The following is a 26,173-nucleotide window of genomic DNA, read 5'->3' on the forward strand; positions in this document are numbered from 1 at the left end:
TAAAGTCATTATCCTCGAGTTTATTCACAAGTCATTCAATGTTCCAAAATCCAAAAGTTAGTTGAGAGATTTTACTCCTCTTTGCTGTGACCCGGCTATATATAATCCTATTTGCGAGTTGTGTCACTACCCGTAGACTTGCTTCTAGTCTCTCTCTGATACCGCCTCTGTGTCCTCAGTATAGGACGTGAAGAAGAAGCCCCTGGTTCCGACTCCTCTGTACTCACATGCAGAACACCATTCCTGTAGTAGCCTCGCTGTCCCTGTTCTCTCAGTGCTGCTAACTGTTGTCTCTGTCTCTTGGACAGATTTGCACTGAGTTTCACACCATAACCTCTAAATATTTCTCTTGCACCTCAAAATCAAAATCTGGTCATCGGGGTGAATAAATGTCGCTATACAAAATGGACTGTTCCTAATTTTATCGTGGACGCAATGTTTGTTTGATTCTTGTCTAACGTCGCACTCAGCAATATTCCAGCTACACGGCGGGCGGTGTGTAAATAATAGTGCCTAGATCAAGCACTCATGAGATGAGTATCGTTCTACGCAAGTTAGACATGTGTCAGCCAAGTTGGCAAGCCTGATCACGCGATCCCGTTATTCGCCTCTTACGACAAGCATTGGCTGCTGAAGACCAATTGTAACCCGGATCTTCACGGGTAGAGGGCACATGTTAGCAGTGGCGTTTTAGCTCACCTCAAGTGCCAAGCCACTTCAGACAAGGGGTCCATCCTTCCATACATTCATGCCATTTTCACAAGAACAAACAATGAAGCTATTGTGAGACATTTGTTACATTTATCATGAGATGCTGTGTTGTTATGTGTCAATTTATAGTCATCACCTTGACACGTAGTTGTCTTCAATTGATGATTCCTGGCGTGGATGCGGTGTGCGGATGTGTGTTAGTGTGCGCGTGCGTATGTAAGTCGCATATCTCAGCTATGTCCTCTCCTCTTCCCGCCTCTTACCTTGATTGACAGGTCCAGTGAACGTTGTATTCATTCTTTTCACTATTGATTGGCTACTGACTTTGTGGGCATGTCAAGTTATATGTTTAAGTAAAACAGTCACCAGATACATGTCGCGCCACAGAATGAATTTCTACGCCTGGAATGTTTGTCAGTCTCGTTATATCATCTGCTTCAATTTAAACGATTGTTTAGTTTCTAAAAAAATTGTAGATATCATATTGTTCCATTGTCCAATTTGATTATGCAGATTCATGCAGTTTGCGAATCGTTTCTTTCAATCCATACCTCAAAGAACACACAGTCAATCCTCAATTAAGGTTGTTTTGGGTGTGTGTGGTTTTTTTGGCTATATAACGCCACACTCAGCAATATTCCAGCTATAAGACGTCGGTCTGTAAATAACCGCGTCTGGACAAGACAATCAACAGTATAAGCATCGATGTTCGCAACTGGGATGACAACCACTTCACCGAACCTGACTACCCGATCCACCGTCATAAGTGGCTGAAGACAAATTCTAACCCGAAATTTCACAGATGCCATGATCAAATCCTAACCATATGACAAGATCATATTATACAGAACCTGTGAGTATCCATATCAGTGGACATCTTCAGTATTCAACACATACGTCCTATGTACGGACATTTATGTTCATGCATTCAATTGTGATATGAAATTCGACAGATTGATAGAGAGTGGAAGTTGTCAGTATATGAGCTGTTTCACAATGGCGTGTACATGGTATAGGGGGCAGATCGGAGTGGCGGTTGGGACACAGCGTTTTGACGCAATGACTCATACCATGACGTTGAAGCAGCAGCATGTGGAGTTGGGTGATTTCTTTGTACTTACTCATGGGAATCATTATAACTAGAGAGAAATATCAGTTTCGCGTACAGGTGAATGCTTTTAAGAATGATTAACTATTCACGTGCAACACATTGTAAATATGAATTGAATGATAGCGTGACTGCAGGTAGGGGATAACCTTCAAGCAGATTTCCAGATGAGAAAGAGAACGATTTTGTTGACAGCATCTCCATCAATACCATCCTGCCAGAACACGTCAGTTTTGTCCCCTCCCCATGATGTGTCAGTTGGCTTCAGCTGTCCGGTTGGATTACACTCTGGGGGGTTGGCATGCCAGAAGCCAGACTGTGTCAAACCAGCTGCTCCGGCTGAGTGGTCCACATCTAGGGTACTGAATGGCGTGGCGTTCACAAAACATCCTGCTGGATGCTGCACCCATTGTCTGTTAGGAGCATTTGGAGGAAAAGGTCATCACATAGTCTTCTACTTCTGGCCCAACAAGGAAGTCATGGTAGAACCGTTGCGCGAGTATACTGACGATGACATTACCGGGGGTCCAAAGTTCAACAACAAGGTAGTGTGATCTACCACTAGTTATGTAATGTACATTGTCATTGCCCAGCCAGTGGTCACCTGACAGACTGCCGAAACCTGTTTTGTACTCTTCCCACATTCTGGTAAAGTTTTCTGTTCCTGAAGTCTGGGTTGTGAGTATCGTCCTTCCCCCATATTTCATGTTACAGTGGACCTTGATCGGCTTAGGGGCACCGTTTGGGTGGCAGAGGAAGTTACTGTTTTGGTTGGCATAGTAACTGTAGACATTCCCCTCGGAGCAGTCTGCAAAATGCAAAGTAAATAGTACTAGTGTGCTACTACTGTCATTACTACGACTGCCATAAAACGAAAACAAGATAACAAGACAGCAGAACACCTTTCCTTTTGCACAGACAGTGCTACTGATATTACTGGTGTCATGCAGTTGTCGAGAGGGCACTAAAACTGATGACATTCAATAGTGTGGACTGTGTCCGAATACTGTGTTTCACTCTGTACGCATATTGAAATCGCTTTGACCCTGGACGCACCTTGCATGAGTCTTTCGCAATAGTCACCAACGTAGCCACCGTAACAGATGCAGGTGCTGTTTGAAACGTCATAATCTCCACCATGAAAACAAGGGTTGTTCATCTGTGAAAGACAAAATAATTTTGAATCAATGTTTGAAGTTCACAACTATCTCCAGGAGTAAGCTGAATCTATGCTCAACACATTTAATAGTTCATATGATGATCCCTATAGTACCTAATTATTGAGAACTGGGGTGGCCATTAACTTTTTTGCTTGAGTATAAGATGCAATGGACATCTTTGGCTTTGGCATCCCTAATTTCCCTAGTATGGTGATCTACCTTCAGTTGTTGGGAGTCTATAGCCTGTTTAGTCACGATATGGCTGATATACTGCCAATGTGACTTAAAATCTTAACTCACTCACTCACTCACTCACTCACTCGAGGAGCCATGGGTTGAGGATTATTCAAGCAATTTACACGTCAAAATGAGGTCGCCATTTGTGTGTTTCATCACTCTCGCCCGTCACTATATGGCTGAAAATTAATATTGCCGAGGTGACGTTAAATTTTAAAACACTCATCACTCCAGATTGACTAAAATAGTAAGTCATTGACCATCAAGATATGCCAGTTAGAGACAAACCCCACAAGGCAAAACCTAGGACAAAGTTAAGGCAGAATACAAATGTACAACTTAAGAAAACCCGGATTTCAGAGCTGAACACTGGCCATAAAGTGAAAGTCGCATGTTGGGCACGTCTTTCCATATTCTTTTTGTGTTGTTGATTGGATGAAACAAAATGGCCATGGGATATTCTCAAACGAGCCGGGGATGTTTGACATGATGACAGAGTGTACTGCAGGACAGTAAGGAAATGAGTGTCAACCAGGCAAAATACCATATCAGTTTTACCACTGCATCAAATATATGTGCTGTGTATTGAGTGGGACTTCAACGATGCAGAATCCTTTGCTTGGACACCCGGCAGTCAAGGTGTGATTTTGCATCCTGCGGTCATTTTTTTACTTTGATTTAGATGTAAAATGTGGCATAGTGGGCGAGCTGGCTAAGGCGCCAAGGTAGTGATGCAGCGAGCTTGTGGTGTCGGGATCGAGCCCACCTGTCACCGGATGTAAAACTCTTGGAGTCAACTTTGTGTGCAGACTCTTTCAGTGTTTTCACACCCCCTAGTGTACAGTACACAACCCTGTGCACCTAAAAGAACCCAGGAATCCGTTGGTCCACATATGGTGGTCACATAAATACGTGCCAACACCTAGTTGCGGGTACAGCAACGTATAGTGAAGTTGGACAAAGTAGTGTGACTATGTGTCCCAGTCTACCCAGCTGTTCATGGGTAAGGATGAGAAAGCCGCAATAACTCGCCTAGTGGCTTCAAGAGTTGTATGATTCCCCCGGGGAGTTGAGATTGATAATACGATGTACCTTGAGATTGACATCCAATGATCGAGGGAAAAATTCCAGCGCCTTGAACATGTACTAGTTGAGTGGATATATGCGCTATAATAATAACGGATGATCCTCTAGTGATGCATGTGAAGACTCATGATGAAAGCAAGGAATTCCACAGCTATTTTAAGCGTGCCAAGGTTGTTGGACAGATCTGAATTTGAGGTTGACTTTGCTGATGGCGATGTACTGCTGGACGGTACAGCGATGGGAGTAAACCAGGTGAAGTCCTTCACCAAGTCTGCCCAGAGTCGGTCTTTTGTGGAGAAGCTTTCTGAGAAGCCATTGCATCGTGTGTACATGCAGTGTGTCGAACAGAATAGCAATCCCACCGACTCCTTCGCCTGGATGAAGTCGGCTGGTCTTAAATGTGAAACTGAGGGCTTCCTTTTTGCTGCTCAGGACCAGTCACTTCCCACTCGTAATCGCCTAAATGTGATTCTTAAAGAGAATATTAACATGAAATGTCGACTTTGCAATGAATTCACAGAGACTGTCCAACACCTTGTCAGTGGATGCCATTCCTTGGCACAAACAGCATATCTTAAACGACATGATGGCATGGCTCGTTGCTTTTACTACCGTCTCCGACATGCCTGTGGCTTTGACTCCGAGGTCCATCCAATGTACGACCCTGAACATGTCCAGGGCGTCATGGAAAATGATGCTTTCAAACTTCTCTGGAATAGGCCCATATACAGCCTCAGAAGAATTCCAGCCAACAAACCTGATCTTGTCCTTTTTGATAAAGCCAATGAATTTATTTATATCATTGAATTTTCTGTCCCTTTTGACACCAATGTGAATGGCAAGATTCAGGAAAAGCATGATAAATATGCGGACCTCGCCTTTGAAATGTCTCGCTCGCATCCCAAGTACACTGTCGCCAGGCTCCCCATTGTTCTCGGTGCCCTTGGTTTGGTACCTCCTGATCTCTTGGCGCAGATCAGGAGAGTGCCCGGGTTCTCCACCGGGAGCACAGCCCTTCTGACACTCTGGGTAATGCAGAAGGCTGCAGTGTTGGGGAGCCTTCATATTCTCCGGAAAGTTCTCGGTGGGTTCGACTAGGCAGCGTTTCCTGGGAGAGGTCCCATTCGCTGTCTGGGCTGCGCGTAGAGGGGGCGAGGGCCCTGAGCTGATGATGAGCCTTACCAGCCTGACTGTGCCAGGGTCACCCGAACCCTCTCTGCTGCAGTTTCATCTTTATCTGTAAAACATAATAATAATGTAAAGCTAAGCTATAGATTATGCAAAAAAATTGAAAGAAACACCTTGTCGGTACAAACACAATATCCTAAGCGATATGATAGCTTTGCTCGACACTTTTATTACTTTCTGCACCATGTTTGTGGGTTTAACTTGCATTTACTTGGAAGGACCCAGCATATGTAAGGACGTCATGGTAAATGACAATTGTTGAATCCTCTGGTGTATCCAAGCCACAAAACCTGATTATTTATGTCATTGCATTCCTCATTCCTTTTTGACAGTAATAGTAGTGCATTATGTGCCTCCAATTTGGTGTCTGATATTTGGAGTATTGCTGCGAGAACGTTTGACAGTATCGGTAATGCAGAAGGCTGTAGAGATGTGCAGTCTTTACATTCTTTGAAATATCCTTGGTGACTTCTGCTAGGCAGTGCAGTCATATTCAGCGTCCGGGCTACATGTGAAGGAGGCGAGGGTCCTGATAAGAAGATGATGGTTGGTAGGTTGCCATATATAATTTCTAAGAGATCTCACATTACATTATCTCTTTTACATTAACGGAGACAAAACAAAGTAGATAATATAAAAATGTTTTAAAGTTTTTTCTACCGACCTATGGGCGTTGATCACACAGTCTCAACGTTTATTGTAATATAAGATGTATCACATGTGTGTTCTTAGTAGTGTTAGTAGTGTCTTTGTGTCTGTGGTTATAACATCATTTCTTTACTGACCATAGAATCACATTACTTTTTCATAATGTATAGATGAGTGTAATGCTATGGATAATATGCATATCCAATTATTAATCAGGGATTACAGGATGGTATATACACTGTAGGATGTTTAATAAGTATTTATTGAAATACAGGGGCGAGGATAACGAAATACCAGAAAACGGTGCTTATTCCAATTTCCTTCCGTCAGTGTTTAATGTTTTTGTCAGTAAGACGCCTCGTTCGGCAAACATATCACATGGAACATTTAGACACTGACACGGAGTGTTTGGAGCGTAGTATCTGGAGAATCGCAAATGGTTCCCTGTTATGTTTTCAGATCGGCGCAGATCCACTGGATTTTATGGATTTGTGGGCGTGTCTCGAGGCGTCCTTACAACGGTCATGAGGCGGTCAAAAGCAGGCAATATGGGAAACTGTCATCTGGGGGTCCAGCAAGACTACCTCTTAAACCAACATACACTCAGGCACACATTGTGAAATGTTCACCACACCATTGTATCTATATTTGAATATTTATGCAGAACTGGAATGCATATATTGAAAATTTGTTGATATAAATTTTGGGTTTTCCGTTGGCGTAAAGGGCAAAATTTTGATGAAACAAATCAGAACATTTCTCACAGAAAATGAGCGATGACATCAGGTATTCTCGAAAAGAGTACACATCCCCTGCTCCCCTCCTCCCTTACACAGTTTACATATATACTCGGCGCCATTAAAGAAGGGTCAAGCTATTTTCTTGACAGTGTTGAAAAGGGCCACTTTATGTCAATGCATGTCGCTCTATCAATGGAAAGTGGAGAACAATACACATGTATTGATGATTGTTCACTGTCGTTCACTGTTCTGGTACCTGTTTGACATCGCAGCTTAAAATTTTTTACACTTGCTAAAAAGGGGTCAGGCTATAGGCCTTTTGGAATCTGGTCAAACTCAGCGGCAGGTTGCTGTCCGCTTTAATGTGAGTCAGAGTGCAATTGGTTGTCTGTGGAAGAGATTTCAAGCCAATGGGTCCGTGGAAAATGCACCTTGACCAGGTCGCCTCAGAATCACAACAGTCCGAAATGATAGGCACATGATTAACACTGCGTTACGTAACAGATTCCTTAACGCAGCAGATCTTTAGACAGAACTCTTACCAATGTTAACAATGTAAGGATATCCAGGAACACAGTTTATCGACGTTTAAGGACAGCCAGACTCCGCTGTAAGCGACCTGCAGTTCGTCCACCACTAATACCACGTCACAGGCAGGCGCGTTTGAGATGGGGTAGACATCATGGCCGCTGGAATCAACGTCAGTGGTCGCGTGTGCTCTTCACAGATGAAAGCACATTCAATTTGTCCTTCCATGATGGTCGGCAGAGGACTTATCGTCGCAATGGAGAGCGAATCACAGATGCAACTGTGGCAACGCAACCGATTTGGCGGTTGGCAGGGATAACTCCTAGTGGACGTACTCCACTGCACGTGGTTGACGGTAATCTTGCCGGACAGCGTTACCGGGACGAGATTACGGCTCCTATAGCAGTACCATACTGCAAAAAGACAACGCTTGACCTCATAGGGCGAGGATTGTCCCGGAATTCCTTATGCAGCAGGGTGTAGAGCCGATGGAGTGGCCAGGATGCTCGCCAGACATCAACCCAATTGAGCATGCCTTTGGTGAAATCGGTCGACGTGTGTACACACGTCACCCAGCACCAGTGAGTGAGTGAGTGAGTTAATATTTAACGTCAAATCGGCAATATTGCAGCCATATCGTGACGAAAACAAGCCATACAAAAGAAAGGAGAAACATTTTGAAGATTAAAACTTGTCAACGATGGACAGTAAAAAGACAGTTATAAATATAAAACTAGCGCAAAGTTAAAATATTCCAATTAAAGAAGACAATACAATATAAAATACGGGCTATAGATCGCCAACAACTGAAGGTAGATCACCATACTAAGGCCCATGGGGACTTACATTACATTTGCTACCTGCATGGACCCTAGCTGGATTTACACCATCCCTTCAGCCATTGGCGTTGATGCTGAGATTTAGCCATACATTAAAAACACAAAAATACTACGATTAAAAACCTGGTACACTTAAACTGACTTGAAATGTTTTGGGACTTACGTACCCTCGCAGGAGGACAATAATTTTACGCTACTTCAACCCCCTTTGAGGGTACAGCCACTAACAAACTCAGTTACTAATTCAAACTACCAATATTAAAATATATATCTATTTACAAATCACTTAACAAATCTAATTCTTTTAAAAATGCAATAATTAAATGAGAACTGACATTATTAAAAAGATCCTTCATAGTGTTTACTTTGAAATAGTTATCCCTTGTGATGGAATATTCAATGCAGTCAAGCAAGACATACTTGACTGGGATTCTTTCATCACAAGGGATGCAAAACGGAGGATCTTCAACTTTCAATAAATATTCATGAGTATATCTAGTATGGCCAATGCGACATCGCCGCATAATGACCTCTTTAAATCTGGACTGACAACTCAAGTAGGTGTAACCAATCTAGGGTTTTATTGCATGTAATTTATTAATACCTACTTGACTGTCCCACTTCTGCATCAGATCACGGATGTAGAGTTTAATTCTGAAACCAAGAGGTGGAAAAAGAGAAGGCTTTTTGTTGTACAAATCCTCATAAAGAGGATTAAAGACACAGTTAAATGCAGGGTTAGACTCGTTAGAATAAAGTTTTGTTATATACTGCAAGGACAATTTTATACGGCGTTGTGAAAGAGATGGTTCATCTGCCTCAACGTAAAGACTGTCAACAGGAGAAGTTCTGAAGGACCCAAGGCAAAGTCTTAGACCTTGGTGATGAACAGAATCTTATAGTTTTAAGCTGCTTGTGCAGGCTCCACCATATACGATGGAGCCATAATCAAGTTTGGAACGGACCAAGGATCGATATAGGTGTAGGAGAGTGGCTTGATCCCCTTCCCACTAAGAATTTGAAACAACTTTCAACAAGTCAAGCGCCTTCAGGCATTTAGTTTTAAGGGATTTAATATGCGGCAGAAACGTTAAATGAGAGTCAAAAAGTAAACCCAAGAACTCGGCCTCTTTAACAACTTTGATGGGAATGCCACTGAGAAACAGTTCCGGGTCTTTATGCGGTTTATATTTTCTACAAAAATGTATACAATTAGTTTTGGATTTAGAAAATTTAAAACCGTTTTCAAGACACCATTTATTTATTTTATTTAAACACAGCTGTAATTGCCGTTCAATAGTATGCATATTCTTACTGCGACAAGAAATATTAAAATAATCCACAAAAAGTGATCCCTCAATTGAATCAGTTAAAACCTTGGATAAACTGTTGATCTTGATGCTAAATAAAGTGACAAACAAAATACTGCCTTGTGGGACACCCTGATCTTGATTGTAATGATCAGACAGGGTAGAACCCACAAGGACTTGAAATTGTCTGTCATTTAAAAAGTTGGCTATAAATTGAGGCAAACGGCCTCTCAATCCAAAGCCATGTAAATCTCTTAAAATGCCATATTTCAACGTAGTGTCATATGCCTTTTCAAGATAAAAACAGATAGACACGGCGTGTTGTTTATTAATGAGAGCATTTTTAAAAAATGATTCCAAACGCACTAAGTGATCGACAGTACTTCTGTTTTTGCGGAAACCACATTGTATATCTGTTAAAAGGTTATTTGTTTCCATGTACCAAACAAGTGGATTATTTATCATGCGTTCCATGGTTTTGCAAACACAGCTTGTTCGTGAAATAGGTCGATAATTTGACAGATCTGTGTGATCACGTCCAGGTTTAGGTATTGGTACTACTATAGCGTCACACCATGAGTGAGGAAAGTTACCTGATGTCCAAATATCATCAAAAATATTTAAAAGAGTTTCTACACAGGATTCTGGTAAGTGCTTCAGGAGTTGATAATGTATGTTATCAGCCCCTGTAGCAGTATCGTGAGCTTGTTCAAGAGCAGTATGGAGCTCATGAATAGAAAATAGTTCATTATAGTCTTCCCCATTATCTGAATTGAAATTAATAGGTTTCTTTTCTTGTTGTTTTTGATATTGTTGGAATTTAGGCACATAATTAGAAGAGGAAGAGTGTTTAGCAAGAGTTTCACCCAGTTTATTCGCAATATCTGATTTATCAGTAAGTAATTGATCGCCATGTTTAAGATGATGGACGCTAGATTTAGAACCTTTCCCTTTAATTTTCTGTACCATGTTCCATACTTTGGACATGGGCATTCGAGAATTTATTTTGGATACATAATTTTGCCAAGATTTGGCGTTTATTCAGTTTAAAAGTACGCCGCGCTTTAGCATTTAAAATTTTAAATTTGTGTAAATTATGCACCATAGGGTGGCAACGGAAATAACGTTCTGCTTTTTTCCTTGCCTTCCCAGCTTGTTTGCACTCGTCGTTGAATCAAGGTTTTCGAATATGTGGAACCGCAGAGGAGTTTGGTATGCACTCATCAGCTATGATGTTTAGTTCATCGGAAGAACATTTGATAGCATCAGGAACGTCAATGAAAAGTTCAGGTGTAAGTTTTGCATCACACAGTGTTTCATATAGAGCCCAGTTAGCCTTTTTAAAATTCCGCCGTGATGAGGGAGGAACATCAGATGGAGTTACAAGTTTTAGTATAGTGGGAAAATGGTCACTTCCACAGAGGTCATCGTGGACTGACCATTCAAATTCATTTAGTAGTGAGTGAGTGAGTGAGTTATTATTTAACGTTACATCGGCAATATTTCAGCTATATCGTGACGAGAACAGTTTATAATTATATTATAGATCAATAAAGTAGAACATTAAAAAACCTGTTGACGAAGAACAGTAAAACTACTAGTGTATCACAGATATCCATTTAAAACTAGCAATTAAATCTAAAATATTGGAACTATAAATGACAATACAATATAAAAACTGAAGGTAGATCACCACACGAGGGACAATTCATTTAGTAGTTCTGAATTTGTGATTGATAAGTCGAGAGCAGAATAGGTTCCTGTACCAGGGTGTAAATATGTGTTGGAACCATAATTACAAATACATAAATCATTATCTGAACAAAACTCCTCCAGTAGTTTACCTTTAGCGTTTGTATTTGCACCACCCCAGAGTGGGTTGTGTCCATTTAAATCTCCCATAATAATACAGGGCTGCGGGAGTTGGTTATATAGAGCTTGAAGATCAGTTTTGTGAAACGTTGAAGACGGAGATATATAAAGAGAGCATAATGTAAACGCAACGTGCAAAGTTAGTCGCACTGCAACAGCCTGAAGATTAGTAGTGAGTGCAACAGGGCTATGGATAACGTTCTGTTTGACTAGGATGGAAGTTCCTCCCGTGGCTCTGTCACCCGGAGGTGAAAAACAATGATATGCATTGAAAGAACGCAGGACAAAAGCATCTGTCTATTTCAAATAGGTCTCCTGCAGACAGAACGCTGATGGGGTTAAATCCTGGACTAAAAGCTGCAATTCATTGAAATTAGTCCTTAATCCTCTGCAATTCCACTGTATAATATTATTCTGATAACCTATCTTTTGGGGGGATTTATTGGGGATCTACCCCGCACTTTTTTGGTGGGCGACAAGCTATGTGCCCTAGAACGGACGTTTTCGGACACGTCCATATCCTCAAGAGATCCATATTTGTTGTATAATTGAATTTTATTTTCTGACCCTTGAGTTTTTTGGAAGAATCTGGCTGTTTACTTTTGGTTTGAGAGAGATCTTTTCGAGACCGTGTTGATGACTGAGAAGATGGTTCATGATCAGGGGATGTCTCTAATTGTGTCTGAGATGTACAGACAATGTACAAGAATTCACACCATGGCCGAGCTTTTGGCATTTGAAGCACCTGAGAGGATTTGGAATGTATGTGTCAACAGTCAGATTACAATAGCCTGCCTTAAGTGATCTTGGAGCTGAAGGTAGAGAAAAGGAAAACAGATAAGTATTGGTTTTGAAGGTTTCATTATTTTTTCGAGTTGAAAAACGTTTCACATAGAGTACACCCTGATCTCTCATCTCAGAGACGATATCTAATTCTGACATGTCAGCGAGTAATCGATCACGGTCTCTCACGATACCCTTACTCGTGTTGAGTGTTTTGTGGGCCGTGATGGTCACCGGAATGCCAACAAACATTTTGGTGTTCAACAGGTTGTTTGATAGTTGCTTTCTGGCACACTCAATTAACAGTGCACCAGAACGTAATCGCTTAATATTCTTCACATCCCCAGCAATGCCTTGGATACCCTTGGACACAGCAAAAGGGTTTAATTTCAACAGTGTGTGATCTTCAGTCTCAATGACTAGAAAACGTGGCCAGTAATCGATTGGTTTGGGCAGTCCGAGGTCAGTATCAATAGGATCTGTTTCAAGTTGACGCTTTGTCTTTTTTGTCTTTTTTCTTTCTTTTTTTTTTTTTTTTTTTGGGGGTGTGTTTCGTAAGCCATGGTTATTGTATAGAATTCTTCATCCGGGCTGCCCACTCACCACGGAGTATCACAAGGTCAATGCTAAAAACAAGTGGGCCTCCAACTTGCAGCACCAAGGATACCCGGATGATATACTCAAGCAGAAAAACTAAAATATTAATTCTTCCACTAGATTGGCCCATGAGCCACCGCCTTCTGGCATGAAGACTCTAGGCAAATTTCTAAACATCATATGTCAAAATCAAACAATTTTACAAGAACAAGTGAGCCAAGACCTAAAGTAAAACAATTCCAAATCAAATTTGTACGAGTACATATATATAATCCATGCACAGGGCTTGGCATGACCTGCCGATTGGTTGAACCGGGCCCATTCAACCACCCGTCTAGGTGAAGTCAGGGCCGAAGTGGTGTGTTGGGCAAAGGAACACTGTTCTTGGAACCAGTGCCCTCAACCACCAGAATCCCTTCCTCCACCGACACAGGGGCGCAACCCACGGCAAACGTTGTTGTTGAGTTAGATGCTTTGGAGGTCGCCTTCGCCGGTTGGCAAACGGGTTGGTGGACCAAATATACCCCCGGGTCCACAACGGGGGGTCGTAGAGCGCTTAGCGTTACCCAGCACCCACCACGAGGAGGTAGCTCTTCACGGGTGCCCCCAGCACCAGTGGATCTCCCATCTCCCGCTGAGCTCTAGTAGAGGAATGGAATGCGATTCAGCAAGCTATCTTTATAAACTTGATAAGGAGCATGAGAACAAGGCGCACCTGTGTCTTGGACGGGCGAGGAGGGAACACAAGTTATTGAATGACTGATTGCTTCATGTTTGTCATTTTCATTTTTGGGGGGTGGTCAATACAACTGATGTTTGCTGGTGCTGTTTGAATTTTTTGTCTGTATGTCACGATGTGTCACGTTTGTCAACACATTAAACATTATCATGACACTCTTGTTTCTATCATTTACATGTGGTATATATCATTTGACATTTTATTAATGACGTCAAGTATAAGACGCTGCATCGAGCAAAGCTCTTTACGTGCATTACAAAATCAAATTGACAAAGACAGTTACCAGGAAATGCAATGAGTAAACCGCTTCAGGTATCCGTCTTTCAATATTAGTTTGTTACAAGCACAAACAAATGTTTTGTGTCTTAGTGTCTTACAGATACAATGCTAAAAGGTTTTCGAAATCCATGTGTATTTAGTCACCGAGAAACAGAAACATTCAAACTTAATACAGTATTGATCTAATCACTGTTTCTCGGTGCGTACGTATCATACTACTTAAACCTCAACTGCATTTGAAAAACAGTAATAAACCTGATGTCTTTGACAATAACGCAGTCGCAAACGTGTTTGTTGATCACCAAGGTGTACACTTGCCATTGACAATAGCTAAGAGTCTTGAGTAAATAGTAGCATTATTTAAACAAATATTGATCTATAATGACAACATCACCACAAAAAAGGCACTTTGCTATATGGTTGGATGTGCAATTTACTTAATGTCTTATTTACACGAAACTGTCTTGCACTTGTTGTCTTGCACTTTTTCATCATAAAAATGGCCAAAACAGTACAGATATCAGAAGTAACTATACTGAGTCAAAAAAGAAACTTCACAAAATGTAATTTGAAAAATAATGAATAATTTTTCTCTGATCATACATCTATGTATCCGAAATGGGATCCCTATCTTTCGACTCTAGAAAAACGTTAGCAAAACCCACTCAAACCCATCCATTCGTCGTGCAAATGACGTTAGTGCCAAATCAGGTTTTGCACGTGCAGTCGATCACGTGATCTTCGCATCGAAGTTTTCTTCATATTCACATGTTTGCATTGGCCTCAAGAATTGAAAAAACACTTTTAAACCACAGTTCTAAACGGTACTTGAAATGCCACGATTGTCAAATGTGCAAAGTGAACGTGCCGTTGGCATGTTGCAAGCGGGAAGATCAGTTATTGAAGTTGCAACAGCAATGGGATGCAGCCGTCGTACTGTGTAGGACTTGCGAGGTCGTCTACAACAAACTGGCACCACTTCTGATCGCCCAAGGTCGGGTCGTCCCCGTGTGACTTCACGAGCAGAAGACCGTCAAATCGTCCTACGTCACCTACGTGACAGATTTCTGCCGGCTACACGAACCAGGGCTGAGATGTTTAGAGGTCGACTGTCCTCACAGACCATTCGAAATCGGTTGCGGGCTGCCAATCTCCATTCTCGACGTCCATATCGTGGGCCAATATTGACGCCGTTTCATCAACGTCAACGTCTGCTGTGGGCCCAACGTCACCTCCAATGGACCCAGAGAGACTGGAATCGAGTCGTCTTTAGCGATGAATCCAGGTTTACCCTCAGATTCGCGGACGGCAGGCATAGAGTCAGGAGACGACGTCGTGAATGGTATGCCCAATGTTGTGTACAGAAAGTCGACAGATTCGGGGGCGGAAGTTGCATGGTGTGGGGTGCTTTCTGTTGGAACAACCGTTCCCAACTTCTGGTCATCCGTGGAAACCTCACAGCTGCTGCTTACCGCGACCAGGTGCTCACCCCTGAACTCGTTCCTTTCATGGCGGCTCATGGCCCAGGTCTACAGTTCCAGCATGATAATGCTCGGCCGCATACCGCGATGTTGACACGACATTTCCTTCAAAACGCTGGAATCAACGTCATCGACTGGCCGTCGAGGTCCCCTGACCTTAATCCAATAGAGCACGTTTGGGATGCACTTGGGAGAAGGCTTCGTGGTCTTAGGAACCAACCTCAGAATTTGCAGGAACTTGACGCTGCCTTGCAAGAGCAATGGCGCAGAATCCCCAACCACGTGTTCACAAGCATCAGGCAGTCGATGAGGAGACGGTGTTTGGCAGTGGTGAATGCGCGGGGCGGCCATACACGATATTGAACTGAGAAATTTCGCATTTTTATTCTCTTGACTTGACATTCTGTATACCCATATTTTGGAACGGCGGTGTAGCCTAATGGAACTGATTATGGCACTGTCACACAGATCTCAGCAATGAAATAATAACAATTTAATCATCTTACCATCTCTTGTTCTTTTATAGTGCCCTGAAGAAAGAATGTGAAGTTTCTTTTTGACTCAGTATATTATATTTTTTGCTTTATATCGATTTAAATTTTCCACATTAAACGAGAGTTCTATGTCTACAATACCCACACCATGGCTTATTTCCTTTGGAAATGACGTCATTGGTGCCAAACCAACAAACGAATGACGTTGTTAGACTCATTTCACGTGGTGCAGGTATAGGAGCGGTTCTTGTGTCTCGATGCACAGGCTACTGTTTTAATCCAGCTGTTGCCTGGCCGTCAGCTGGCTATGTGGTCAAATCCATACTGTGATGACGTTGCAGTTTGAAAAATGTATACATTGTACAAACAGTGTTCCCACGTAACCAAATTGTACGACATTCAGCCTGAGTCGTTCGTGTTTCAACAGTATCGTTTTTCACAAAAACTAAAACGTTTATGCACTACATCTAACTTGCCATCGGTGAATGTGTCGGCATTCTACGTTTGTTACTTAGTTCCTACATAAATCGTACAATATATGTCCCACCTCTTCCACCCTTCCCACCTATCGATACCATATCCAAATCCATCACGAAGATAAACGCAGTTGGCAGTTTTTAATTTGAAATTCGTTTTTATATGACATCATCCGCTCATTGTAAGTCAAATATACTGAAAATTACATGCATCATAAATCTGGCCAGTTTTGACACATTACGAAATCCCCATTAACATTCACTGTGTTTTGCATAATTTATAGTATGTCTTGATTCAAATGTCAAATTTAGCTGGGGAAATGAATTTAAAAGACCCTCCCCAAAAAAAAGAAAGAAAAGATATAATAAATAAAGAATAACAAAACAAAAACGTATCATTGTGATCAGCGGTATTTTTGTTGTTGTTTGATCGAATCACCAATGCTCGTTCTGAAACATTGTCGATGAACCGAGAATCGCTGAGAATGTTTTGGCAAATACTCACAGTTACCATCAAAGTGAATTTTCAGCCATATTCCCTGAATTCCTCATACAGTTCAAAATTAAATGACAAATGTTCTTTGTCACCAATACCAAGCGTTTCAGTGAAATCTAACGAAATATATCAGATGCCGCGCTGGGAAAGGACCACTTGTTTGAAATGTAAACAAAGTCAATCTCAGATTTCACTGTGTGTGTGTCTGTTCGCCTACTTTTGTTGCAAACACTTGCTCATTAGTTTTAGACCATGCATCGGAAAGGTATCGTAGCAAGCGATAGTTAAATAAAATAGGTGTATTCCAATGATTTCCGAGATTCATCACAACATATTATAGTTTCTGAAAGCGTGACGCCATGACTGACGCAAACTCACGCACACCGACGATGGAAGTTCTCCTCATTTCTGACTATTTGCCCTTGGTCACAATTAAAACAAAAGAAAATAAGAACCAGCAGATTGTCAGAAAGTTTCGGACTACTTACATATGTCACATTTATGTATATACGTTGCTTGAAACAAACGAAATTTTCCGTCGAAAAATCCGGCGTACTCGTGTCAGTGAACATGCCATTTTGAGAATGTCGCTTCCGATAGTCATACGTCATACGTACGTCAACATTGTTACACATATTTGGTATTTTCATTGACTTGAGGTTATGAATGAAAATACACACGATCAATCTGTCCTGCTACTTACATTTTCAGTTCTTATGCTTCGTTCGTATTTTCACAAACTTTTCTTACGTGACTGTTATTCAGCATCATTATCTTTTCATTTGGGACAAGACAGGAGACCAGTTTAAAATCAAGTGGCACCAATTACGTCATAATCAAAGGGAGGTAACTCTGGCCTGTTTATCTCGGCAAACAAGGGCCGCATAATGGCATTATGATAACATTTCAGCCCTTATTTTGAGGGTTATACTTTTATTGCAAGAAAAATGAGTGTATAATTTCAAACATTTATACTTAATAATTAAAATATTTCACTTTGTTTCACATAAGAATAAATGTGATTTTATCGTGTACACTTCCCCTTTAAACGTACTGATTTTATTCTCAGCTCAGGTTTGTTAAAAGAAATAGAGTTAATTGAAAAATTCTGATTTGTAGATAGATGTACGTCATTTTGAAAGTGGTAGAATAAATTCATCACATATTGTTAGTGGCAGGATTCTCAAAGGGGGTGAAAGTGTTGTAAAATCATTGTCCTCCTGAGAGGGTAAGTCCCATAACATGCTAGGTATATTTCCTCTAACCACAATACTAATAGTAGTATATATATGATTTGATTTTATGGCTATATTTGTGTCCTTTATGGCTATATTTGTGTCCAATCACCAGTGGCTGAAGGGACGGTGTAAATCCAAGTAGGGTCCATGCAGGTAGCAAAAAGTACTGTAAGTCCCCATGGTCTCTAGTATGGTGACCTACCTTCAGTTGCTGGTGATCTCCAGCCTGTGTCTTTATATTGTATTGTCCATAGAATTTGTTTAATTTTACAGTTATATGCTAGTTTTAATTTCTATATCTTTGATAGTCTAGGTATTTTACTGTCCCTCGTCGACAGGATTTTATGATTCAGTTACGTTTATTATGAATTTAAATGCCTCAAAGCCCTTGATTTGCTGAAGGTTGTCTATAAGTGGGAAGGGGGTCAGAAAACCATCCTCCCAAATGTACAGAGCCCTGATACGCTCAAATCTGGATTACGTGAAGCCTGCAAAAGTCCAAACTATTAGATAGCATTCACCATCAAGGCCTTAGGCTTTGCCTTGGAGCCTCAGGACATCACCGATCAATAGTCTGTATGTGGAGGCTGATAAGCTATCACTACAACGTCGAATAAAACTATCTTTACAATATCTTACCAAACCTCATTCTAATCTAGCTAATCCTGCATACGACTGCGTTTTCAGCCCTCTTTATGGGGACTTGTATCATAACAAGTCATCTCTTATTCCACGACTTGGAATAAGTATAAACAGCGCGTTGTTTGATGTCAAGATTAATCTTCAAACTATAGATCAGACTCAGTTTTGACTTCGCCTCCGTGGCGGTTGATTCAGCCAGAGGTTGACATGACATTAACCAAACTAACAAACAACCAAACTAACCAACAAAAATATATAACCAGTTAGAGACGCAAATAACACGTACAAATTTATATTACAGATGGGTCCGAGGATGGTGGCGCAGTTCCTTGTGCCACTGTCGTTGGATCCAGAATCATATCATCAAGAATACCTAACGCCAGTTCAAGTTTTACGGCATAAGCAAAAGCTATATTTACTGCTCTAAACTATATTAATACTCACTCTAAATATATACAGTTAATGACCCGTGAAGGTCCGGGTTAGAATGTGCCTTCAGTAACCATGCTTGTCGTAAGAGGCGACTAACGGGATCAGGTGGTCAGGCTCGCTGACTTGGTTGACACATGTCATCGGTTCCCAATTGCGCAGATCGATGCTCATGATGTTGATCACTGGATTGTCTGGTGCCGATTCGATTATTTACAGACCGCCGCCATATAGCTAGAATAATGCTGAGTGCGGCGTAAAACTAAACTCACTCACTAAACTCACCTAGATTTCTCACCAGCACCACTGTTGCGTGAAATCATAGAATTAAACACTGATCTACTAACTGCCCAATACGATACCGTCTTTTGTTGGTTACCTAGCCATGTTGGAATTACTGGTAACACAATGGCTGCTGCTGCTGCGACGAAAACAGCACAGTTCAAATCTGTGACACCACTTCTGATCCCATACACCGATTACAAACCGGCTATTAGATACTACATTAGAGACCTAATGCAACAGAAGAGGGACAGTCAAGTAAGTATAAATAAGTTACCTGAAAGTAAACCAACCATCGGTTACATATACTTGGGTTGTCAGTCCAGATTTGAAGACACCATCATGCGGCGGTGTCGTATTGACCACAGACAAAACTCCAACCCTTACCGACTCAAACGTCGCTGGAAACATAATCCATTCCAAACATCAGGATGGGGGTTCCTTTCGAAGTTTGGCGAGCGAAAATCGGAAGATTTGTCAACCCCAAGGGCACAAAACAGATTGATAAAATTCAACCATACAACCCCACATCGCAATGGAAGCCAGGTATGGACATGATATATAGACTATTGTTATGTGGTCCTTTAATGCTTCTTGTGAGCTCTCTCGGCACACTTACAGCAACATGTGCAGAGAGGAACGCCCTGTCTTTAATTCCGCCCCCAACCCTGTGTATGAAAGGCGAGATTTGTGAGGTATCCACTGCCACGTCGACATGTTTGTTGACATACCGAAAACCGGTCAATCTGATCAAAGTTGCCTTATCAACGTATGTACCATCAATGATACACAGGGCGGGTGATATTGAACTTAACCCCGGGCCCGGACACACTAGCAAAGACCTAGAGGATATGAGAAAGGCCATAATTAGTCAAATAATTAGCCAAATTAAGGACTCCGAGGATAGACTGTCGAGAGATATAAACTCAGTGAAAGATGACATTAGATCAATAAAGGCGGAAGTAAGTGACTTAAAGACAGACGTTATATCCCATAAGGAGGAACAAGAAGTGCTTAGGTTAGATGTAGATGCTCTGTCTGAAAAGTTTGATAAAATGGAGAGTTATTGTGACCATCTAGAATCACGACTTGAAGATCAAGAAGAACGAAGTCGACGCAACAACATGGCAATATATGGGGTGCCAGAGTCAACACGGGAAACCTACACCGAGAGTAAGGAAAAAAGTTCTCGAGATTCTCAACAAGGCAAGAGAAGTTAAGAAATTACAGCCCCTCACCCCCAGAGATATTGAAAGAGCCCACAGACTATCTCCCCCAAAACAGGATAAGGTCAGACCCATAATCGTCAGGATGTGCCATTGGGAAGATAAATGGCACTCTTTAAAGATGCGGGAGGTGCTACGAGAGGATGGCTACGGCATAGCCAACGACTTCACCAATTACCAACGACAGGAGCTACATCGTCTCCAGGCGGAGAACCCTGACACAAGATACTATTTTAAGGAGAATAAACTTGTCAAGGAGCCCAAGGAGAATTCTAATCGTGATGACCAGTCAACACCCACAGACAGGGTTAGAGCTCCCAGGGAACAGCACAAGCGTCGGGGACTGAGGTCAAGCCCGCACCCTCCGGACAGGGGGCAGAGGAGATAGGGGTTAGGCCAGGGTAATTTTACGACGCATCACAAAAATCCCAATGAGACTGATAAAGCAACTGACATTAAAAATGAGGTTAACTTTACTTTCTGGAACATCGCAGGTATATCAAGCAAGTTAGGAGATATTGATTTTGTAAAATGTATTTCTAGACTTTGTTGAAGATGACATTATTGAATACACAGAAGGTGGAGAAAGCTCAATGTGGGATTTTCTTATAGACTATTTTAACATCAAGAGATTTTCTACTGATAAAATTGTAAATAATTTTGGGAAGTGCCTTCTCAATTTGTGCTCTGTATTGAATATCCACATAATGAATGGTCGATGTGGATCGGATGCGGAAGTAGGTGATTCTACTTATATTGGTGCTAATGGCCCGAGTGTAGTAGACTATGCTATAGCGTCGTCATCACTGTTTGACACTGTTCGTGACTTTTCAATCCCGTCCCGCACAGAATCTGACCATCTACCTCTCACTCTGTGTTTACGTGCGCTTCACTCATATGGGTACCCCCAATACAATGAAAAGAAATCCTTTAGTTTTATTTGGGAACAGGATAAATTAGACCACTTTAGACAAAATATTCTTTCAGACAATGTACAAGGACTACTTAGTGAGTCTCTGGATTCAGCATTTACTGATATCGATAGAAGTGTTGATTTGATAACTGAAGCTCTTTGCATAGCTGCTAGCGACATGAAAAAAATAAATCACACCAGTAGACAATATGAAAATCCATGGCACGATACTGAATGCAGGAAACTTAAAAAAGAAAGATGTAGATATTTAAACAAATTTAGGACATCGAAAGACGCAGACACTCTAGAAAAATACCACCGCAGTAGGAATGCATACCATGCACTTTGTAGACAAAAGCGAAATGAATCTTTTAAGGTAAAACAACAAAAATTAGAGAATTGTATAAATGATTCAAAAACATTCTGGTCTATGCTGAAACAAATAATATACAAATTGAAGATTGGTACAATTATTTCAGTGACCTGTTCTCCCACTCGGGACAGTGCATTACGTGACCAGTCTGACACAGAAGTGAACAATTCTGATTGTTCTGATTTTAGTCCAAGCTTCGTAGAAGATATTCTTGACTCACCAATTACTAAGGAGGAAATACTTCATAATATCACAAACTTAAAAGCTAATAAATCTTCTGGTATAGACTCTACCATCTCTGAATTTTTTAAACACTCTACAGATTTACTATTGCCACACTTAGAACTGATATTTAATATCATCTTGGAAAAGGGATACTTCCCAAAATCCTGGTCCACTGGCATAATAGTTCCTATACATAAGAACGGAGACGTAAACAATCCTGAAACTTATAGGGGCATAACGTTATTAAGCATATTTAGCAAAATATTTACATCTACCATAAATAAGAGGTTAGTTAAATGGGCAGATACTCTAGACAAGATAACAGAATCACAAGCTGGCTTTAGGAAGGGATACACTACTATTGATAACATATTTGTTTTACATTCTATTATTCAGAAATATCTTAATCAAAAGGGACAAAAGATGTAGATTTTTCCAAGGCGTTCGATTCAATAAACAGGAACAAACTATGGAATCTCTTAGACAAGCATGGTGTCAGTCGCAAAATGGGAAAATTACTGCGGAGCATATATGCAAATGTGAAAATTTGTGTAAGGAGTAATAATGAATTATCAGATACATTTCTGAGCCAATTAGGAGTCAGACAAGGCTGTATATTAAGCCCTTTTCTATTTACATTTTTCATAAATGAACTAGCAACCCAAATCCAAGAAAACTGTCCAAACGGTATCCAATTACATCCAGATACAATACAAATATTCCTGTTACTATTTGCCGATGACATCATATTGTTTTCAAGCACAATTAAAGGCCTACAAAGAGAGATTATTTAACTAGAGAATTATTGTGATAAATGGAAACTAACTGTAAACCAGGCTAAAACAAAGATAGTTGTTTTTAAAAATGGAGGTAAGCTAGCCAATAATGAAAAATGGTTCTTCAAGGGAAATAGACTGGAAACAACCACTTCGTATAAATACTAAGGTGTGCATTTTACCAATCATCTTTCATGGGCAGTACACACATCACAGGCAGCTGTACAAACAAAGAAAATATTAATAGGTATAACAAAATATATACATATTTTAGGCGACTTGTCTTACAAGTCTTTTGCAAAATATTTGACGCCAAAATATACCCAATTTTGTTATATGGTGCAGAAGTATGGGGTTTTAAAACTTTTGATGTTATAGAAAAAGTCAATTTGTATGCATGCAAGAAATTTCTGGGCGTAAAAACAGCCACGTCAACTTGTATGGTCTACGGAGAATGTGGAAGATATCCATTGTACATAGAATCAAATGTAAAAATTATTAAATATTGGTTGAAATTATTAACAATGCCCTCACACAGATTGCCAAGAAAATGTTATGAAATGATGATACTATATGATAGCCATGGGAAACGTAATTGGGTAACAGACATAAAACAGTTATTATCATCTATCGGCTTCGGCAATGCCTGGCATGAACAATTTGTAGAATCTCATTCTCACTTTGTCTGTACAGTTAAACAAAGACTTAAAGATATATTCCTTCAAAATTGGTTAACTAGTCTCTCATTATCTAATAAATGTTTTTACTACAAAATGATAAAAGATTCCATATATACAGAACATTATCTTTCAGTCTTGACCATAAGGAAATATAAATCTTCATTGGCGAGATTCCGCTGCTCCGCGCATGATCTATACGTTGAAACTGGGAGATACCAAGGTATTGAGAAAGAAAGTAGAATCTGCCAAATGTGCAACTTACACGAGGTCGAAGATGAGTTTCACTTTTTATGTGTTTGCCCAGCATACTTATCGTTAAGAAATAGATATATAAAGAAATATTATTATGTACATCCTGAAACACATAAGTTTATATCATTGATGAATAATTCCAGTAAAACACATTTAGAAAGGTTGTCCATATATATCCATAAAGCTTTTATTCTCAGAAAGAATGTTCTACTACCCGCACATGATTAAACAACGTACTACAGGCCTGTGGCCTTTCCGTATGAAATAAAGATTGATTGATTGACCACAGTAGATATACATACGAATATTTATTGAAAGATGAGGATCATCGATTTTGAAACCCTTGTGATGAAAAGATCACGATTAAGCATGCCTTGCTTGACTGTATTGATTTTTCCATCATAAAGGATCAACATGTAGTGTAAAAAACTATGAAGGATCTTTTTAGTAATGTTAATTATCGTATAATAATAAGTTTTTGTAAATACATAAGTTTATGAATATGTCTGTAAATAGATCAATGTTTTGATATTGGTAGATTCAAATCAGTAACTGAGTTTGCTAATGGCTGTATCCTCAAATGGGGCTAAAGTACTGTAAAACCTATGCAGAAGTTACGTAAGTCCCAAAGCAATCAAAGTGTGTTTAATCTTACCACGTTTTAAATCGTAGAATATGTGTTCTTAGTGTATGGCAGCTGAAGGGATGGTGTAAATCCAGCTAGGGTCCATGCAGGAAGCAAATGTACTGGACGTCCCCATGATACCTGGTATGGTGATCTACCTTCTGGTGTTGGCGATCTATGGCCTGTTTTTATATTATATTGTCCAAATAGTGCTATCAGTTTTAACTCAAATCACTAGTTTTAGTTGTAATTGTGATATTCTAGTTGTTTTACTGTCCTTCGTCGACAGGTTTTTATAACGTACATATATTCCATTTCAATGTCAAATGTTCTCATTTCACTTTTTATTGTATAAATTGTTTTCGTCACGATATGGCTGAGATATTGCCGATGTGACGTAAATTATTAATTCACTCACTCACCCTAAGGTCCCTAGTCTGGCGATCTACCTTCATTTTGGGGCAATCTATAGCCTGATTCTATATGTTGATTGTGACAAAGGAAAGCAATACGACTATAGGAAATGTTTCAGGGTTAAGATATATCACGCTGTGGCATTGTCCCATTTAAAATCTCTTTACAAAGGTGTTGGAGTGAGCCACAAAGCGATAATGTCGCATTGTCACCTTCTCGTCCTCTTACATTACTGTTGGTCCCTGCCTGGCGCTCGGTATTAATGGGTACAACAAGGACTGGTCGGCTCGAAGTCAGTATAATGTGTCTGAGTGGGGTATTCATGCTTAACTGCGGCATGGTATCTCAGTGAGCTAGCACTATAAAACCAGCTTAAGTCTGGGCTAGTACAAGCAGCTGCACATACACATACACACGCATGCACGTCGTCATATGAGCGAAATGTTCTCAAGTACGACGTAAAACCCAATTTCACCTCATCTCTTACATTAATGGTGCCCGTTGCCAAAAATAAAGTAATCTACAAAAGTGCAGAAATCTGTAGATTAATTCATTTGAGAGAGCGTTTTTAAACAAAACTCAAGCACTCACTCATTAAAGGAACTGTGCTTTGTAAAGTGTTTGAGAACAACTTACGTCATTATAGTGTTTGTATTGTCCTTCACACAGGCCGGCCTTCAGATATACACTGTGTAGGTAGCAGAGTCGTGGCGCTGTCATCGTAACAGAAAATGATTTACACCAGTCCTGTCCGGCACATGCCACAGCGCACTCTGTCTGTGTCAGCACCGTCACTGACGGTGATGTGGTAAAGGCGTCGCATGTCGTAACTCTGGTGAAATCTTCTGTCACGACCACTGCAGGGACTCCAGAGGTGACTGTGGAAAGGAGAAAGATAGTGGATAGTAATCCCTCTAGTGACATTCTGAAGGTCACGTTGTATATATTTCTAAAGGATAAACCTCGCCGTTCAACCTTCAAACTGAAATGCACACAAGAACGTCTTTACACGACGGCGTTCCTCGTTTAATGCAGACAAGGCAATGTAGTGTGGGGACGCGTCAGCCAACACGCAGCGTTCCATTGATTATGGTGATGGCATGGACGGGTTGCTGATTAAGGCGAAAGGCATAATCTAACTACATAACAAGTGTTAAAGCTTAGATGCAACCAAAAAATAAACATAATTAAAACACAATTATCATTTATTCATGACATATAATATACATTGCTGATCATGAAAAAACAAATAAACAAAATTATAAACGTACAATAGCAAATCAAAAGTGCAATATTTTGTACTTGGGTTTACTTTCCTCGAAACGA

At 40.5% G+C, this 26,173-nt stretch overlaps 1 protein-coding gene across 1 annotated transcript; it reads right to left on the reverse strand.

The window, feature by feature from the left end:
• Positions 1 to 25,888, reverse strand: LOC124269506. The gene is made up of 3 exons (XM_046704533.1): positions 25,484 to 25,888; positions 2,876 to 2,978; positions 1 to 2,627 (listed from the first exon to the last, which is right to left on the reverse strand). Exons 1-3 carry the CDS (start codon positions 25,769 to 25,771, stop codon positions 2,236 to 2,238), a joined length of 783 nt encoding a protein of 260 aa, XP_046560489.1. The 5' UTR covers positions 25,772 to 25,888; the 3' UTR covers positions 1 to 2,235.
• Between the last annotated feature and the right edge of the window lie 285 nt (positions 25,889 to 26,173).

Source organism: Haliotis rubra, unplaced genomic scaffold, assembly GCF_003918875.1.
Source record: "Haliotis rubra isolate DU_JTF1 unplaced genomic scaffold, ASM391887v1 Scf145, whole genome shotgun sequence".
NCBI lineage: Eukaryota > Metazoa > Mollusca > Gastropoda > Lepetellida > Haliotidae > Haliotis > Haliotis rubra.

Excerpts from the sequence above, each read along its gene's own strand:
- LOC124269506 (XM_046704533.1), bottom strand. The coding sequence starts at position 25,771 with ATGTCACTAGAGGGATTACTATCCACTATCTTTCTCCTTTCCACAGTC. Across the intron at positions 2,979-25,483 it reads AATACAAACACTATAATGAC|ATGAACAACCCTTGTTTTCA; the intron begins GTAAGTTGTTCT and ends TGTCTTTCACAG. Across the intron at positions 2,628-2,875 it reads TTGCGAAAGACTCATGCAAG|ACTGCTCCGAGGGGAATGTC; the intron begins GTGCGTCCAGGG and ends TGCATTTTGCAG.